The sequence below is a fragment of the Carassius auratus genome, chromosome 16 (assembly GCF_003368295.1).
Source record: "Carassius auratus strain Wakin chromosome 16, ASM336829v1, whole genome shotgun sequence".
Lineage (NCBI taxonomy): Eukaryota > Metazoa > Chordata > Actinopteri > Cypriniformes > Cyprinidae > Carassius > Carassius auratus.
This window is the reverse complement of record NC_039258.1, coordinates 1,449,200-1,466,794: the sequence shown is the minus strand read 5'-3', so window position 1 is coordinate 1,466,794 and position 17,595 is coordinate 1,449,200. Positions and strand designations below refer to the sequence as shown.

Sequence of the window (17,595 nt, the reverse complement as noted above, 5' to 3'; positions counted from 1 at the left end):
ATAATCTATGACAAAAAAAATACTATTATAAACTTGGTTAGTGGATAATTCAGCAGCAAGAGCAAGATACTCTAGATTCTAGAAAAATCACCGATGCACAATAACCTTATAAAATCAATGATATGGCAGTCAAATGTTACACATTTCTCTTTGTATTGTTGTAAAATACATTCATGAAAAAACAAGTCCTATATACATTTGCATAATAGATACACATATACATAATAGTATCTGCACAGCATGTGAAGAACACAACAAATGTCTTTTAAAGGTCCTTACAGTTTTACATTAGAAAGTATAATGCACTTTAATGCATTTCACTAATGTGCTTCTGCATTAGAATTATGCAAGTATAAAAAGTGACCCTTTAAAATCAGCAGAAGTGCAAAATTACAACTTGAGCAGATGATTTATAGACGCCGTTTAGCATCTAGAATGATATGGCAGTGCATTTGCTCCCTAGTACACAGTCAGTGAACCATTAATTTCATCTCAATTTGTGCTCTAAAGTCTTAGATTTAAAGCATCTTAAAACCCTGTCACTTCACACCAGCGAGACCATTATCTTCATGTCACTCAATGAGACAGATCCTACTTTTCTTAATCTACCTTTAACAACAGAGCGTGCACTTTGGCAACAACGCTTTGCGCAAACATGTTTTCCATTCGGTTTGTGACTGGAAGCTCCCTTGCTTAAACAAAAGCAGCTGAAGATGATCAAATGCTGCTCGTGACTATCATCGCTCACTCTCTATGTTTTCCTACTGTATGTGTCTATCTGCATAGGAACACAGCACATCTGTCAGCTCATCTCCACTCGCATATAGTCCCACCGAGCTTTACGCCCATGATCTGGGGTAATGGAGGCATTTCCTGTTCATTACGACAGGTTGGACTCCGTGGCTTTCTATATTATGACAGTCAAATAAATGGCCTGGAGTGGAAATGAATCAGACTTAGTACAGAAAGTGTGTTGAAGTATTACCTTTGAGAGAGTATTATTTATTTTTCTTCCCCTGATCCAAAGAAGCAATTACAAACCTGCTCCCTCAGCAGACTGAAAAAAAAAAAAAAACTCAAATACAAACAGAGAGATGACAAAGGCATCTGTTTGATTGTGCTACAGAGCTCGGACTGATGGGCAGGATACTGGTGGAGTGCGACATTTGGAGTTGGAAATTACTTTTTAGATAGAGGCCATTTCTTGTAATTGCTACTCAGGATTTGTGGAAATACAAGCCTACTGATGTGAAATACAACAAGACACTAGTTCTTTTTTATGGGGTAGATTTTACTCTTTTGTTGTTGGTGTAAACATTTATATTATCCATCTATCCATCCATCTATCTATCCATCCATCAATCTAGCCATCAATCCATCCAACCATCCATCCATCCATCCACTAAACTGCATAGGCCCAACAATACACTGCTCACTCCAACCATCCATCAGCCTATCATCTATCCTTCAATCAATATATCAGTCTATTATCCATACATACATAATCAATTGCACAGGCCCAGCACTCTACAGCTCCATTCATCCACCTATCCATCCATCCATCCATCCATCCAAGCACTAAACTGCATAGGCCCAACAATACACTGCTCACTCCAACCATCCATCAGTCTATCATCTATCCTTCAATCAATCTATCAGTCTATTATCCATCCATCATGAATTACACAGGCCAAAACATATACTACTTCATCAATCTGTCATCCATCCTTTCATCCAATCTATCACTCATCCATTCATAAGTTGCATACAGTAGGCCCAACAATACACTGATATATCCATCTATCATCTATCATGAATTGCATAAGTCCATCAATACACTGCTTTATCAATCCATCTACCAATCTATAATTAATCCATCCACCTACAAATCTATCCACCAGTCTATCATTCATTCATCAAAAATTGCATTGACAACAAAATACTGCTCCTCCATCCATGCAGTCGTTCCATAAATCCATTCACCAATCTATCATTCATTTATCCATACATCCATCTATGAATCATCCATTCAACCATCAATCCATCCATCAATCTAACGTTCATCCTGTCATTCTATCAATCATGTATCCATCATAAATTGCAGACACAACAATATACTGCTCCATCCATCCATGTAGTCATTATAAATTGCATAAGCAACAATCCATCTACCAATCTATAATCCATCCATGATATTGATCCATTCACAAATCATTCATCAATAAATCCATCCACCAATCTATCATTCTTCAATTCATTCATAAAAAATTGCATGGACCCAACAATACACTCCTCCATCCATCCATCTTTAAAGTTAAAGTTACGTGACATACAGCCAAGTATGATGAAGTATGCTGCAGCGCCCAGGGAGCAGTTGGGGGGTTCGGTGCCTTGCTCAAGGGCACTTCAGTCATGGTATTGAAAGTGGAGAGGGCGTTGTACATTCACTCCCCCCACCAACAATCCCTCCCGGTATGAGACTCAAACCTGCAACGTTTGGATTACGAGTCGGAATCTCTAACCATTAGGCCACGACTTCCCCTTAATTGCATAGCCCCAACAATATACACATTAACAACGAAAATATAACTAACAACATGAGTGGCTTTCGATGGCTGCAAGCTTTATATTCATATGTATCTAGTCTGGGTCATAATTTCTTTCACTTCGCGTAGGATGAGAGGATATCCGGCAACCTGTTCATGCTGGCATCGATCTCATTTGGCTGGCTTCTCCCTAGTTACTAATGAATTTTCGCTAAAATACTGTATTATTGGACACATAACAAATGACATGGGAAATGTTTTCCCATAATAAGCCTATTTTGCTGATGATGACCCCTCAGAAAGACCTGCAATGCAACAGCTAAAAACCACAGGAATACATTATAACATCCATATTTCAGACGATGATCAAATCAAAATAGATGACATTCAAATTTATTATTACACGTTTCACTATACAAATGCACACACACAAAAACACTTTTAATAGTTCTAACAACCATGTAACACCACTTTTATACAACCCAATGGATTCCTTACCAGTGCTTACCTACATTTTAGATCACTGAATATCCTGTTTCATTCAACGTCACATTAGGTAAGTAAAATGGATTGCAAACCCTGTTTCATCTTGATGATTCACTACACACGGGTATGTGGCGGTCACTGCACACCACTGAAGTGTCACTCCACAGATAACTATCTAAGAAACCGCTAAGATTTGGTGCGCTCAATCCTCCTGTGTTTACCTTCACATCCACCACGGTGGCCTTTGCAACCAGCATCTGATTTATGGAGTAGGAGAGTGTTCTGTTTTACCTGTCATCACTTAACATGACAGCTTCAACAATAAATACAAACATAAACATGACACATAAGCATGGCATGTGGCCTGTCATACCTCCAGCCCTCGTGACAAATGACACCTTGCTGTCATAATGAATGCTGTTTGGTGATCTGCATTGACAGTTACTGTGGAAGCACTAGCCTGTCTGTTGCTGCCAATGTATCCAATAATGTTTTTGATTCAGTACAACTTAAGCTCTATGGACTGAATCTGTGACCTGCTGTCAGTTTGAACAGAAAAAAAACTGGCTTGTGCCTCAGCATGAGAAAATAAAAGGACCCACATTATAGGTGGTTTTTAATTTGATACAATACACTTAGGGCCCTATCATACACCCGACGCAATGCAATGCAAGGCACATCGCAAATGTGTTTGCTAGTTTCAGTCCGCCGCCGTTCGCATTTGCCTGTCCAGCGCCATGTTGTTTAATTAGCAAATGCATTTGTGCCCATTTGTGTTGTAAAAAATAGATGTGTTCAGGCGCATTGTTGGCACATTGCTATTTTAAGGAGCTGAAAATAGACTGCGCCATAGACCAACTCAAACTTGGTCTAAAGTTTAAAGTCAATGGCGTAATATTTTTTGTTATTAAAAGAGCGCAATGGTAGAAAATGCGCCTCTGGGCGGGTCCATGGTGCGCGTTGACTTTGCTTATTACACACAGGGATGCGCATCACACAAACATGCCAAATATTAAAAACAAAAGGATTACAGTGTAAAAGGATATTATTGTGTAGGCTATATAAATATAAAATGTACTGATGGATAGTCATTGGAATTACAGTATGCAACCTATTTGCAATTCAGCCTATTACTACTTATAATGATGAATGAAATTGGTGAATTAATTTTACATTCATGACAATACACACACATTTTACGCTTGAGAAGCATTCAGTTTTTCCACCAGCAAATTCCACCATGTAAATAGCGATCCACCATGGCGCGAGCGCATCTCGCTCTTAAAGGGAATGGGAGATGACATTTTGGTTGGTTTATTGAAGCTCATTAAGAGAATAGGGACAACCCATTCCAAAAATGCGTGCGCTTTACACTTTGCGTTTAGATCGTTAAAATAGGGCCCTTAGTGTGTACGTACATGCATGCTCTTATATTGTACTTTCAATAATATTTACTTTTATACATTAAAGAATCAAATCTGCATCTAAACCCTTTTTGCTATACAGACTTATAATATAAGTGCATTGCAGTAAACACAGATGTTTTGCCTTCCAAAATTGCGGGATGTGTCAAAATAATTTTTCTGTGGTAATCGCCAGCATGTCACAGAAGCTGTCAATAGAGCTTAACTTGTATTGAACCAGGGATATTCTTTTCAATCAGAAACAGCTCAGATAGATTCCATTGAACAGAGAGAGCCCCTTGCGACTGACCCCAGCTCTCTTATTATGAGAAATGGCCGCTATTTTGATCCCACTTTTGCTTGCTGGAGATGTTCATAATAGCTCCCAAAGTGTCTGGGAAAAGACCACCAGAAACACTATAAGGACACTTTTATCTCAAATCAGAAAATAGGACTGCCATTCTCAAACTTGAAGCCTTCATACTTTTATTTGTAACCATAATGACCAATAAATACAATGATAAGGTCTATTAGATACATTTAACAAAGTTAAAAAACAAAAACAACAACCTTCTGAAATGATTATTGATTAATTTGGCTCAAAAATGTATGTAAAGTTGAAGAAGGTAACGTTAAAGAAAATTCTATGACAGGTCTGATGTTGATATTTTAAAGAATTTCAATTAAATATGTTAAACAATAAATTTATAGATAGAAAAAAGAAAGATGTGTCTTTGTAATGGTTTTTTTATATAAATTCAGCTCAATAATGTGATTTTCAAAGTCAAAGTGAAACAGTTCCTCATTTTGTACTGTATTTCTGGAATTGAACTTGATATAAAAAATTATATTTTAGAAAGAAACCTTTTAGGATTTCAAGAAAAATTTTAAGATTAAAGTTATGTTTAAGAGATTATAAAAAAATAACATGACTAATGCTGACATTATATAATTTCAAAGTTCAAAGGAAAAAACGCATATTAATTAAGTGCATGAGACAAAAATAGACTTTTAGATACAAAGTGTGCCAAGAAAATATCCCCCACTCCATTACAACACCACCAGCAGCCTGAACGTTGAGACAAGGTAGAATGGATCCATGCTTTCATGTTCTTTACGCCAAATTCTAACGCTACCATCTGAATGTCACAGCAAATTAGAGAAATGGAGACTTATCAGATCGACCCATAGTTTTTCCAATCTTCTATTCTCCAATATTGGTAAGCCTGTGTGAACTGAAGCCTCCGTTTCCTGTACTTTGCTGACAGGGGTGGCACCCGGTGTGTTCTTCAGCTGCTGTAGACCGTCTGCTTCAGGGTTCGACATGTTGTCCGTTCACCTTCCAACAAGACAATGAGTCTAAGCACAAAGCTAAAATAACAAAAGAGTGGCTTCATAACAATTATGTGACTCTTCTTGAATGGCCCAGCCAGACCCCTGACTTAAACCCAACTGAGCATCTCTGGAGAGACCTGAAATTGGCTGTCCACCAATGTTTACCATCAAACCTGACAGAACTGGAGAGGATCTGCAAGGAGGAATGGCAGAGGATCCCCAAATACAGGTATGAAAAACTCATAGCTGTATTTGATCAAAAGGGTGCTTCTTTTTTGAGCATCCATAACCAACCTAACACAGCAACACAACACCTCACCAATCACGTGAGCCTTTGGTCTACCTACCAGACCAATAATAGGCAGAGACATTGACCTGTTGGAAATCAATTATTATTTCTGCAATTCTGTTCCTCTCATGCTCAAGGATTTACACATATCGCCTTTAATATCTATTCTCAAATAAAATGATATACATTCATGTGTCTGAACTGAGCTCTGAGAGTACAGTAGGCACACCGCTGAGGTAATTACCACAGACTGATCCCAGGAGATGAGCCATTCATCCCTCTATACATCTAATGACTTTTGCTGCCCTTGAAGATGATGGAAGTTTGTCAGAGCATCTATATTGCGAGGCTGAGCACACTTCAGCATACAGCAATCTTTCCCTGGGAGCGTGTCACGAGTCCCGGTGCAATCCAGAATTATTGAGCTGTTTTTACATACAAGCAATCCGCAAACACCACCAAAATCCTTCACAGGATCCACAGGGACGGGGCCACCAGGAACCCAAAGACACGCAGATTTCACAGGTCACCAGAAAGCATAATGTATTTCAGAGAAGCAATAGGCCACGAGCAGCAAATTTCAAAGGTTGCAACAAGACAAAAAGTGCTGCCATTTCTGCTGTGCTTTCGTTTTGCTCACATTTCCTTAAACGAGCGATCTTTAGTCATCCCAGAAAATGTTTCCGAATCAATGTTTTGGCCTGTTCTAGCATTTAGATGGCTAGAGGCTCTGCAGGAAGGACCGTTAATGGACGTTGTGATGGCCGAACATTAGCATGTTGATCATGACATATGGTATTTCCAGAGTCACTGGCATTCAATTGAAGGGCAGAAAGAAAGGTTGAGGTTTTGCATCTAACTTCATACTCAGAAGCTGACTCAGACTGGATGGCGATAGACACATTAATCAAAGCGCATGCACTGACTGTCAAACATGGTTTCAGTTGTTCCGACATGACGGAAAACTGACAGGAACCAAAATGAGATTTCTTTTCCCCAGTGTGAGTCCATATCTCTCTCATAAATGTTGAATCACTAGCACATTAAAACCACTGGACACGAACCAATCCCTTGTTATTGCTGCTTGCTAAGACTCATGACCCTTAACCCCTCACTGTTTGCACTAAGGACACAAATTATACCTGAAATCACAAGGTTTGTTGTGTGTTTTTGCTTTTTTTTAAAGGATCAGGCATAAAAAAAAATTGCCTGGTGGACCCAAAACACCCTAGAAATTACCTAGAACATGCTACAAACTGCACTAAATAAATCAAAGACAAAGGTGGGTTCTTTTGACTCACTGACCCAATGTTGGTACTCATAAAACTCCAATAATATCAAAGAGACAATCACCCAAGATCTACCCCAGATACCCTAGCAACCACGTTGCAACTACCTAGAACACCCTACAAACCATGTCAAAAAAAAAAACACACAACTTATACTAATAGATTAATTATGTTGCAACCCAAAACTGTTCATTGAGATTTTAACGGATTGGACATATCATTTCACCTGGTGGTCTAAAAGACATCCCAAAACACCACAGAAACTTTGTAGAACATCCTACAAATTGCACTAAAAATCATGAAGACAAGGTTTGGGTTCTTTTGACTTAATGACCCATGTTTTGACACATGGGTCAAAGACATTGAACAATGTCAAAGAGACCTGAGAGAAATCACCTAGAATCCATTCAAAATGCCCTACCAACTATTTAGAACACCCCTTCCCTACACTTATTCACTTATTAACCCCCAACATTATCAAAGAGACTTGAGTACAATCATCAATAAACCATCTAAAATACCATACAAACCTCCTGGAACACCATAAAAAACCATGCAAAAAAATTTTTTTTTATTTATGTTAGGACTCATGAATATCAAAAACATCCCCCCATATAAGCTGTTCCAAAGCATCAAAACAAAAAAACTATGGCGGGCACATTTCCCTCATTGACCTGATGTTGGGACTTATAGGCCCCAAATAATTATCTAAATACTTGGGGGCAATCAAATTGAAACCATCCAAGATACTCTAGCAAAGACCTAGCAACTACCTAAAATACCTTAAAAACTATGCCAAAACATCAGAGACCTTGTGGGCTCTTTGGACTCTATATTACCCAAACTAGTTGGGAGCAATAGACCTCCAAGAATATTACAGTGGTCAGCAGACTTTAAAAATCTTGGCAATAATCATCTATCAACCATCCTGAATACCTTAGCAACTACCTAGAAGATATTACAAACCATGCCAAAAAAAAATTGAGACCAGGTGGGCTTTTTTTACTCACTGACCCATGTTGGGACCCATAGACCTCGAATAAGTTTATGAGGTCTTGGGGGAAATCACCTGAAAACCAACCAAAATTCCCTAGAAACCCACTAACCGTGCCAAAAAAAATCCTAGAAACATGGTGGGTTCTTTGGACACATTAACCAAACCAGATAAATAAAGCCAACAGACAATAATCATTTATAAACTATCTAAAATACCCTAGCAACTACCTAGAACACATTACAAACCATGCCAGAAAAATCATAGAGACCAGGTGGGCTCTTTGGATTTTGCACTAACCAAACTAATGTTGGGACCAGTAGACCCATGGTGGTCAACAGGCTTTACAAGTAAGAGACCTGGCAATAATCATCTAACAACCATCCAAAATACCCTAGTAATATATCTCTTAAAAATGCTCAAAGGAGCCTCAAATTCGTCAATTACATATGTCAATCTATGGAAATTTATGACGATCAGAATCCCAGGCCCTCTGGAGTGAAATAACCTGCAGGATTAATATTCCGAAACCCATAAAATTCAGAAGCACATTAAACACAAAAGCGTGAGCCAAAGCCCAGGCTGGTCAATGGGACTGAATAATTCAGACTGTAAAGATGGAGCAGATGGGGCGGCATGCTGTGGTCAGGTCAGGAGGATAACAGGTGGAGAGAGTGATGGAAGATGGCGAGTGGTTGAGAAGTGACAGTCGCTGAGGGTGTAGATGACCGAGACGCTCAGGGTTTAGATGATCCAGACACGCGCAAACTCAACCAATCATGGCAAGAGGCTGAAATAAACTTGATGGCACAGCACAACATCTGCTCAGATATTAAGCATCCCCTTTTTGGTGAACTAAGATATTTGGGCTGAAATAAGTGATCCACAACTAGGCTGACCAGAAACAGACAACAATAGTGTTTTTAAAGCGGACATATTCAAGATTCAAGATTTTTATTCGTCACATACACAATTATATAGAGCATATATAACCAGCAGTGAAATGTGAGTCAGGTCCGCTCCATGGACAGTGCAATTATTAAAGAATACAACACAGATGAAAATATACATAAATATAGCTATGAAAGAATGAAATAAAAGTAAACAAAAATATAAGAATAAAATAAAAAAAAGATGTATATTGTAGAATTAAATATAGAACACAAAATAATGTGCATGAATGTAAACTGTAGTCTTAAATATTAAGATACACACGAATGTCAATGTGAGGTAGTGAATGTCTTACTCATTAAGTGAATATTAAGTGGTGACATGTTAAGAGGCTGGTTTTGGGTTTAGGAGCCTGATGGGCTGGGGGATGAAACTCCTCCCGAGTCTCTCGGTTTTTGCCATAAGGCTACGGAAGCGCCTACCAGATGGCAGCAACGTGAAAAGATGATTACTGGGGTGGATAGAGTCCTTGATGATTTTAACAGCTCTGCTTTTGCAGCGTTTGATGTAGATGTCCTGCAGAGAGGGGAAAGCAAACCCGGAGATTCGCTCAGCTAAGAGCACAACTCTATGCAAGACGTTGCAGTCTTGACTGGAGCTGTTCCTATACCACACTGAGATACACTGAGTCAATACACTTTCTATAGCCCCTGAATAGAAAGTTTTCAGGAATGCTGGTGAGACAGTGAATTTCCTCAGCTGTCGCAGATGGTACAGTCTTTGCCTGGCTTTATTAACCTGTGTTTGAATGTGTGTAGTCCAAGTCAGGTCCTCGGAGATGTTTACACCAAGGTACTTGAAGCTGCTCACCCTCTCCACAGGTGTCCCGCTGATCATAAGGGGTGTATAGGGCTGCTGCTGTCTCTTCCTGGAGTCCACAATCTGTTCTTTAGTTTTGCTCACATTCAGAAAGAGACAGTTGTCCTGGCACCATGACGTTAATTTCTCTACCTTATCCAAGTACGCGGTCTCATTATTGTTGTGAATGAGGCCAAGAACCACAGTATCATCAGCAAAGTTGATAATAGATGTGGAGCTGTGCGAAGACACGCAGTCATGCGTGTAGAGAGAGTAGAGCAGGGGACTCAGGACACAGCTCTATGGGGCTCTTAAGTTCAGGGTGATGGAATTGGAGATGTACTGGGCTAGTTTCACCACTTGAGGTCCTCCAGTGAGGAAATCAAGAATCCAGTTGCAGAGTGAAGAAATCAGACCGAGGTCCATGAGTTTAGAAGCTAGCTTTATGGGGACTATAGTATTAAAAGCTGAGCTAAAGTTGATAAATAGCAGCCTTACATAGTTCCCGTTATTGCTGTCAATGTGTGTGAGAGAAGAGTGCAGGGTGTGAGAGATGGCATCATCTGTGGATCTGTTTGGGCGATAGGCAAACTTAAGAGGGTCTAAAGTATCGGGGATGGAGGAGCAGATGACGTTTTTAACCAGCCCCTCAATGACTTTCATGACTATTGATGTGAGGGCAACAGGACGATAGTCATTCAGACAAGAGGGTTTATTGTTCTTAGGCACAGGGATGGTGACAGATTTTTTGAATGAGGTGGGAACCACCGATGTAGCAAGAGACTCTTTAAAAATGAGAAACAGAAAATCTGATTATTTTTTTCTTGGCGTTTTAAAATACAGTATGATGCACCACAGAATTCAAAACAAAACATCCATCAAACTCAGCACAGGATGTTCTGACTCAGGTTTCCTTCACCTTTCAAGCTATTCAGTCTTCAAGCAACCCTAAATGATTTTACCATCCGTCTACTGGACGAGCTGTCTATTTATTTGTCCGTCTCCTAGCGGCCCACATCGCGAACAAGGAACTAATAATCATCCAGAACACACTAGTAATACTGTAGCAATCATTCAGGACACCCTAGCATCCACCTAGTAATCCCCTCACAAATAACAGCCTCAACAAAGAACTAGCAATCACTAGGAACAACCCAGCAACCACTAAAATACCCAAGCAATGCCCTAACGAATTAACACCCTGAACAATGAACTGGCATTCTAAAACTAACTAAAATTATTAATGGATGGGGCAATGCAAAATATGCTTGATCTGACAGAGAAAATAACCCAAAAGTAAGCACTGTTACTCATTTAAAAAAAAAAGAAGAATGTGAGCCAATCCTAACAAGAGATATTTTACATAGAGACCCTACACTAGCAAAACCAGTCTTTCAAAACTAGTTTGACTTATGAAAGAAACCTTGACTAATATATTACAGTGTGTTTTAGTGAGAAAAATGTACAGACTAGAATTCTCCTTTAGTAATAGTTATTATTAGAGTATTAAGGAATGAATTCATTGCTTTTCACTTCTCTATCTTTACGCCCACTGCCCTGCTGTCAAACACTTATGAGATGAAAAACTTTTAATTGACCGCTACAGTATGCAATTTGCATCTCTGAACTAAAAACCCATGATAAATAGAAGAGAGAATTAAAGGATGTTTTTCCTCACCTTCATAATATATTTTAAATCCATGGGCGCTTACAGCAAAGTCGCTGGTAAGACGCAGGGAAAATATGGATCCGGTACTTGTGACGGGCGCTGGCACCTGAAATCCTGTTAACCTGTATGAGAAGAGAGAAATCTTATTCATCCGGACAGAAATTGGTGAGAGGTTTCATATAAATAAACATTATAACTGGTCATTGCCAGAATGCATCCAGACCTTTGCAAACAAATAAAAATACAAATAAATAATAATAAAATTAAAAAATTATTTAATGCATTTAAACAAATAAACAAAGAATATAATTTTTTTTTCTCCCTCCATTCAGAATAAGAAGAAATACTTTGATGCAATCATTTATTTGTATTACATTTCCCCTTTTTTTCTTATTATTGCATTGCTTTTTAATTTCCTTTGATCAAATTTACCTTTTCTTTTAATTTTAGGGTGAAATGTGACTTCTTTTTCAAAATTCACCAACACTTCATGCAAAACAAGCATGTCAGGGCTGAAATGATAAAACAATGACTATAATATTAAAAAATGTCTCAGAAAATGTAAGTTAGTTCTGAGACAAGAGCTTGCATAATTTGTTTGCAAAAGCTATTTGGCTATTTGGCATATTATCCAATTCAAGAATTCATGCATTTTTATGCAAGGCCAAAAAAGCCCAAATATTATTTTGGCCCACTGTGTTTTATTCTTCGTACATTTGACAACCCTATATCCCAGGAGTCGCACCGATTTTACACCTTTTGCCTACTCGATTCTGCTTTACACAACAAGACATAAAGAATGAGTCATTTCTTCCTATTTCATAAGAACTCATCCAAATCATTGTCTCTGTATCACAGCCAGTGCTGCTTTAACAGGATGTGAAGCTCTCTGATATTTGAAACTTGGAAAAGATCAATGAGCCCCAACGATTTGAAAATATAATTTCACAAAAGTACCATCAGCATTCGGGCAGCAGCTAAACTGTGATAACCGCAGTGAGTTCAAGATAAGAACAGATACTTGTGCACTTGATGCAATATGAATAAATTTAAACACAATTTAAATCCATTAAATTACATTATTTTTTGAGTGACACAGAATGACGTGATTATATCCATTTAATTACATTGTGAAAAGACAATGTAAGGTTTGATATACATATCTGAATATTTTTTTTATTGTGATCAGGCAGTACTTTATAAAGTTTTAAAGTGGTAAAGAATCATGGATGAATGAGAAATTAAAGTGGTATTAAAAGGAGTTATTAAAAGCGGAAGTGGAATGCGCGGACACAAAAAGTACGTTTTGGGAACGGGTGCACACCTAAATGGCTGATAATACACAAAACAAAATTCTAAATGTCCATCTTGGCAAGTATTTTTGTAAACAAATGTGGTTATGTCACATTCGGTTTTTATGTGAACATAAAAATCTGGGAAAAAATAGGATGTTTGTCAGTATATTAGATCAGAGTTCTTAAAGTGACAGAAGTCTAAAAACCTACTGGTGTCTCTATCATTAATATTAATCATAACACAATTTGCTCTTGACCAAATAATTTTTGTAGCTCTCATAAAAATCAATGCAGGCTACATTTTATTCACACAGTGTAATATTTTACATTTGATTACTTTGAGTTTCTGTAATATTTCTTAAATTAATACTACAGTTACACATTTTACATCTCTTGTTTTTGTTCCATTGTATTTATTTTAATTTACTTATTTATTATTTGTTTGAATGCATCTGATTCTTTGTTCTAACTTGTCTTCAATAAGCTTGATAGCTCTTTACTTATGTTAATTATAGGGCCTACTAGTTTTTACTCCTCAGAAACATGCAAAACAGTCTTAAAGACCAATGTGAAAAACAATTGTGATGCAGTCGTGGATCGTGATATAATAGTTTTTGTCCCATCGCCCATGACTAGTTGGACATCATGCACTCTGATTAATTTAAGACATGAGTAATAAGTGCAATAAGTGAAATATCCATTTTGATTTCGTGTTGATTAAATATTAATCTTGAGCATTTCTTAACCAGGTGCACATTGAAGGCCATTTCATATGACTCCATTAGAGCTATTTCACAAATGTCACATGTAGCATTGACATCCACATGACTGCATCATAACATGGTGATTTTATGTTGCTTGGTAGCAATACAGTGGGAAGTGTAAACCATGAATAGTATTTGACAGCATAAAGGGTAAAAACTTGTATTTGACCTTCAAATAAGTAAAAATGTAACTGCTTTGATAAAACAAAGAAAAGATGATCATTAAACATGGGTTCACTAAATGTTGCTGTTTCAGGATGCTATTGGTCAATTTAAATAGGTTCCATAACCAAAGCACCATGATGACAGTTTCTGGTTTCTGCTCTTTATTAATATATATATATATATATATATATATATATATATATATATATATATATATATATATATATATATATTAAGTTCATGTTCAACTTTTTTTTTCAAGTGAGACTTTTATATTATATTTCAAAATCCTGATGAGTAAATTGCATATTTTATTATTGAATGACCACAGCATGTAAAAACAATATATTTTTCAATTTGAGCCACTTACACACACGTATATGTATACGTGCATGTGCAGTATACTGTGTGTATAGTATATTTATATTTATGTATGTATGTATGTATATCTATATACACACGGAAAGCTGCAGCACACACAATTTTCTGCACCTAGTGACACCAAAATTAACCTTGGGCACTGATATAACATTTCCTCAACCAATGACTTGAGGAGTATTGAAGATGTCTGATTGATGGTTTTAAAAGTGTTTGAAACCTGTTTGAAAATAGGTTTGTTATTATTATTTTTTTTTACAATCTCTCTGCTCTTCTTGCCCACATTCATTCAATGCATGTTATGCAATAATTCGTCAAAATGCAATTACCTTTTCCACATATAAAATTACTTTTCTACTGATAGACTACAGAAGTGGGAAATACAATATTAACCAATAATAACAGACTCCAACTATTAACAATCCAATCAAATCGCAATGGATAAAATGTGTTATGTCCAGACAAAATTTTTGTTTCGCTCTAAAAATATGTCAATGGTTAGAGAGCCCAACTGCGGTGCAAATGTCATTTTGTGTTCCCTTTAAGATTACTTATTATTTAAGACTCTTAGAAATTGAATTATTGGAAAGTCTGTGCACCCCTAGAGCTGGAGTTAATGATTTGATGAGCACATCTCTCACCTGGCCTCAAGGCAATTAACAGAAAATGTATAGTTAAGTCCGGTGGGATATTAAGGAGGCTGAGGGAAACCATATGTAAACATAATGTGTGGTTAAGCAGAGGTCACTCAAAGTGTCACGTAACATCAGCCTCAGCCTGTGAATGGCCTGAATCACCAGAAAACTGGACCAGGCTTTATGCCCATTTTAAACCACAAAGGTCACTAAGAAAACCAAACCTGCTACATGCCCACAATAACACTGTTAATTGTTGTTTGTTTTGAAAAATAAACCTTTTGAGCCTGCGGACAGCCAACGGATCTAAGGGATTAATTACCACGAGTGAAGAACAATCAAACGCTGGAGAAAAAAATGTGAATTATTCCAAAGAGAGTGCCAATAAGAGATTTTGGGTCTTATTGGCTTTTGCTGGCTGACTGTGAGTCAGCATTCACACAAACAGACACGCGCACACACACACACACAAACGTTTACTTCGCTATCTGAGAGGACACAGAGTACATTTCTACTATATACACAAACACAGCTTGTGCTTGTGTGTGTGTGTGTGTGAAGAGTTCCGATGTAAAAGCTTCTAAAAGCCATCAAATGAGACAACAATAAGAGAGCCATATATGTGTGTGTGTGTGTGTGTATGTATCCCATCTCACAGATGAGACCTGAACATCTTGATTGCTTAGACAGCAATGAGATTAAATAGAAACTGTACTTAGAAAGAACAACATATACAGTGTTGTGGGTAACGCGTTACAAAGTAACGCGTTAGAGTACTCTAATTACTTTTTTCCTGAAATTTGTAACTTAACGCGTTAGTTTCGTGCGTAAGTAATCAGTAACTTCGTTATTTTTTTAAAAAAAGTAATCCGTTATTTTAAGGAAAGGAAAATCCCGACTGCAGCCTGCTTTTTGTCAGACAGTAGTCCTAGGTCTACTGTGCCACCTGCGGATGTACAGTATCAGCGGAGCCGAAGCTCTCTGATCGTAAAGTCAATGGCTGTGATGCGTCTGTGCCCTGCGCCTGACCCAGTGTGTGTGTGTGTGTGTGTGTGTGTGTGCGTGTGGGTTTTTTTTTTTTTTTTTTTTTTTCGAACTCCCGGCAAGATAGCAGAGAGGACAGCGTTTGGTTTATGGAAGTACGCACATTATTTTCAATTTGTCAACGAAAAAGAAAAGAACATAACGGTAAAATGCACAATCTGCTTTGGTGAAAAGCTTCTGTCGACCGCCAAAAATTCTACCTCAAATTTAACGCTACGTTGTTATCACTACTTTGAAGAGTGTTAAAGCGAATTTAGGCTTGTGACTGTGAGTGACACTTTAATAATAATTAGTTCGGCTATTAAGCGATTTGTCATTTGCCTGTGTGGCAGTCAGTGTTGTGGGTAACGCGTTACAAAGTAACGCGTTAGAGTACTCTAATTACTTTTTTCCTGAAATGTGTAACTTAACGCGTTAGTTTCGTGCGTAAGTAATCAGTAACTTCGTTATTTTTAAAAAAAGTAATCCGTTATTTTAAGGAAAGGAAAATCCCGACTGCAGCCTTTTTGTCAGACAGTAGTCCTAGGTCTACTGTGCCACCTGCGGATGTATCAGCGGAGCCGAAACTCTGTGATCGTAAAGTCAATGGCTGTGATGCGTCTGTGCCCTGCGCCTGACCCTGTGTGTGTGTGTGTTTTTTTTTTTTTTTTCGAACTCCCGGCAAGATAGCAGAGAGGACAGCGTTTGGTTTATGGAAGTACGCACATTATTTTCAATTTGTCAATGAAAAAGAAAAGAACATAATGGTAAAATGCACACTGCGTTGGTGAAAAGCTTCTGTCGACCGCCAAAAATTCTACCTCAAATTTAACGCTACGTTGTAATCACTGCTTTGAAGAGTAAATGTAAGAGGACTGTGTTAAAGCGAATTTAGGCTTGTGACTGTGAGTGACACTTTAATAATAATTAGTTCGGCTATTAAGCGATTTGTCATTTGCCTGTGTGGCAGTGAAGGATTTAATTCGGTTTGTTATCATTTTTGTTTGACAGGCAGCTGTTAATTTCTGTTAGATCATTGGCTGGCTGGTTGTTCATCATTTCTAAATGGATTTAAATCTGCAAGCCTGTTTAAGGTTGTGTTTACAAGTAAGCATAATTGTACTTTGATAACTGCATTATTTAAAGTTAAAGAAAAATCAGGAGTTATCTTGTGGTGCTCATAATATACAGTAGCCTAGGCTACCCGGGCTGGGTAACGTTAGGTGCGAATTTTGATTAATAATATGTTCTGTGATAATAAATAAATAAAACGCCATGTGGAATAGCCTATTGCTGACTGTCTTTCCTGTTATTGTTATCCTGCAGTGTTAATTTAGTCGGATGACTGACGTTATTCATTGTCAGGAGTCACGGCTTCTAGGTGCATTTAAAGGGGCCGGGGGCTGTGTCTGTCATGTGTGAGCCGCTGCAAACGGCTTTTAATTTTTGGTAACGCATGAGTACTCTAACGCGTTACTTTTATAAATAGGTAACGCTGTATCATAACTGATTACTTTTAATTGATGGTAACGTTGTAACCTAACTAACTACTTTCCAAAGTAACTATACCCAACA

General features: G+C 37.8%; 1 protein-coding gene across 2 annotated transcripts in view; it reads right to left on the bottom strand.

The window, feature by feature from the left end:
* The window catches only part of LOC113115693 (CUB and sushi domain-containing protein 3), a 236,530-nt gene that overhangs the window by 192,057 nt on the left and 26,878 nt on the right, over positions 1-17,595 (bottom strand). For both annotated transcript variants that reach the window (XM_026283241.1, XM_026283242.1), the window contains exon 3: positions 11,770-11,882. In XM_026283241.1, the coding sequence (XP_026139026.1) occupies positions 11,770-11,882 (113 nt within the window). The remainder of the gene's footprint in view (positions 1-11,769; positions 11,883-17,595) is intronic.